At 65.0% G+C, this 1,612-nt stretch overlaps 1 protein-coding gene across 1 annotated transcript in view; it reads left to right on the top strand.

Moving 5' to 3' along the window:
• Positions 1-1,610, top strand: part of CUL7 (cullin 7) — a gene marked incomplete at both ends in the record, with an annotated part of 1,869 nt that extends 259 nt beyond the window's left edge. The window contains 5 exons of the mRNA XM_010013902.1: positions 94-321; positions 485-575; positions 659-830; positions 1,038-1,143; positions 1,515-1,610. Of these exons, the coding sequence (XP_010012204.1) occupies positions 94-321; positions 485-575; positions 659-830; positions 1,038-1,143; positions 1,515-1,610 (693 nt within the window). The remainder of the gene's footprint in view (positions 1-93; positions 322-484; positions 576-658; positions 831-1,037; positions 1,144-1,514) is intronic.
• Positions 1,611-1,612: the final 2 nt, after the last annotated feature.

The following is a 1,612-nucleotide window of genomic DNA, read 5'->3' as shown; positions in this document are numbered from 1 at the left end:
TGCTGGGTGGAGGGGATGGGGCACGGCAGCACGTGGTGCTGGGGCCTGGTGGGGCCTGGTGGGTCCTGGCTGCTCACAGCTGCTGCTCTGCAGGTGCTGCAGGAGGTCGTTGGCTTCCTGCACCGCCTGGCCACCACCAGCAAGGACTGTGCCGTGGTGATGTGCTGTGTGGGCACCCGCGAGGCTCTGTCCAAAGCCCTGAACAAGCACAGCACGGCCCCGCCGCTGGCGCCAGCCCTGCTCGCCCTGGTGGGTGACTGCGAGAAGCACGCTGACATCTCCCAGAAGCTGATGACCGGCATCTTGGCTGGCTGCATCCAGGTGGGGTTGGGGGGTCCTGTGGTGCTGGACTCTGGGTCTCGGGGCTGTCCAGCTGCTCCTGGCACCAAGGGGCAGCCTCCTGCTCTCTGCCTGCCGCATCCCTGTGGGGCGTGGGGGGAGGAGGACCCAGGGCCCCTGGTCAGAGCCTCGCCCCATCCCATAGCTGGTCCTGGGGCAGATCGAGGAGCATCGCCGGAGCCACCAGCCCATCAGCATCCCCTTGTTTGATGTCTTTCTGCACAACCTGTGCCGAGGTGAGTGTTGTGAGCAGGAGCTGAACCCGTGCCTGGCACATGCTGGCCTGGCTGCTGGAAGCTCTGTGTGCTTCTCCCCGCAGGCTCCAGCATGGAGGTGAAGGAGGAGAAATGCTGGGAGAAGGTGGAGGTCTCTTCCAGCCCCCACAGGGCCAGCAAGCTCACGGACAGGAATCCCATGACCTACTGGGAATCAAATGGCAGCCCCGGTTCCCACTTCATCACTGTCCACATGCAGTGTGGTGTGGTGGTCAGGTGGGGCTGAGCTGGGAGGGCTGGGGGGGGCTTTGGGTCATGGAGGGCAGGCAGCTCTGGTGGGAGGAGATGGCTTCGGGCCCCTGTGCAAGCCCCAGTGGTCCCTGTACTGGGGGTTGCTGGATGTGGGCAGTGGCATGTGGGGCTGGCAGGGGCCAGGGCATGAGGTGGGGACTGCTGGGCAGCACCACGTCTGCTGTGCTGCAGGGAGATGAGCATGCTGGTGGCCAGCGAGGACTCCAGCTACATGCCGGCCCGTGTTGTGGTGCTGGGCGGAGACAGCCCTGCCACCGTCAGAACCGAGCTCAATGCGGTGAGTCTCTTGAGGGCTGCTCAGGCCATGGGGCCCCATGGGAGCGGTGGCTGGTTCTTGCTGTGTCCCAGGAAGGTCCTGTGCCAGTGCAGGGCCCTGGGAGATGCCCATGGGGAGTTGGGGATGGCAGGAGCTGTGCTGTGGGAGCCTCCTCCTGGCTGTAGGCGGTGGGTGCTGGAGACTTGGGCATGGGCAATGATGCAGCCTGGGCTACAGCAGCCTGGTGTGCTGGGGCTGTCAGCCAGAAGTGGGGTCCTGGCGGGGGGTGCCTTGTGGCTGCATAGGAGCTGCTGGTGGGGGACAGAGGCCTCAGCTTTAACAGGGTGGCTGGCGCCTGTCTTGGTTGCTGAGGGCTGTCTGTCTGCCTGCAGGTGACCATCCTGCCCTCAGACAGCAGAGTGATCCTGCTGGAGAACATGAGCCGCTTCTGGCCTGTCATCCAGATCCGGGTGAAACGGTGCCAGCAGGT

This window comes from Nestor notabilis, unplaced genomic scaffold (genome assembly GCF_000696875.1).
Source record: "Nestor notabilis isolate BGI_N333 unplaced genomic scaffold, ASM69687v1 scaffold19894, whole genome shotgun sequence".
Classification (NCBI taxonomy): Eukaryota; Metazoa; Chordata; class Aves; order Psittaciformes; family Psittacidae; genus Nestor; species Nestor notabilis.
Note: the sequence above shows the minus strand (reverse complement) of the source record. Positions and strands in the feature narration are given on the sequence as shown.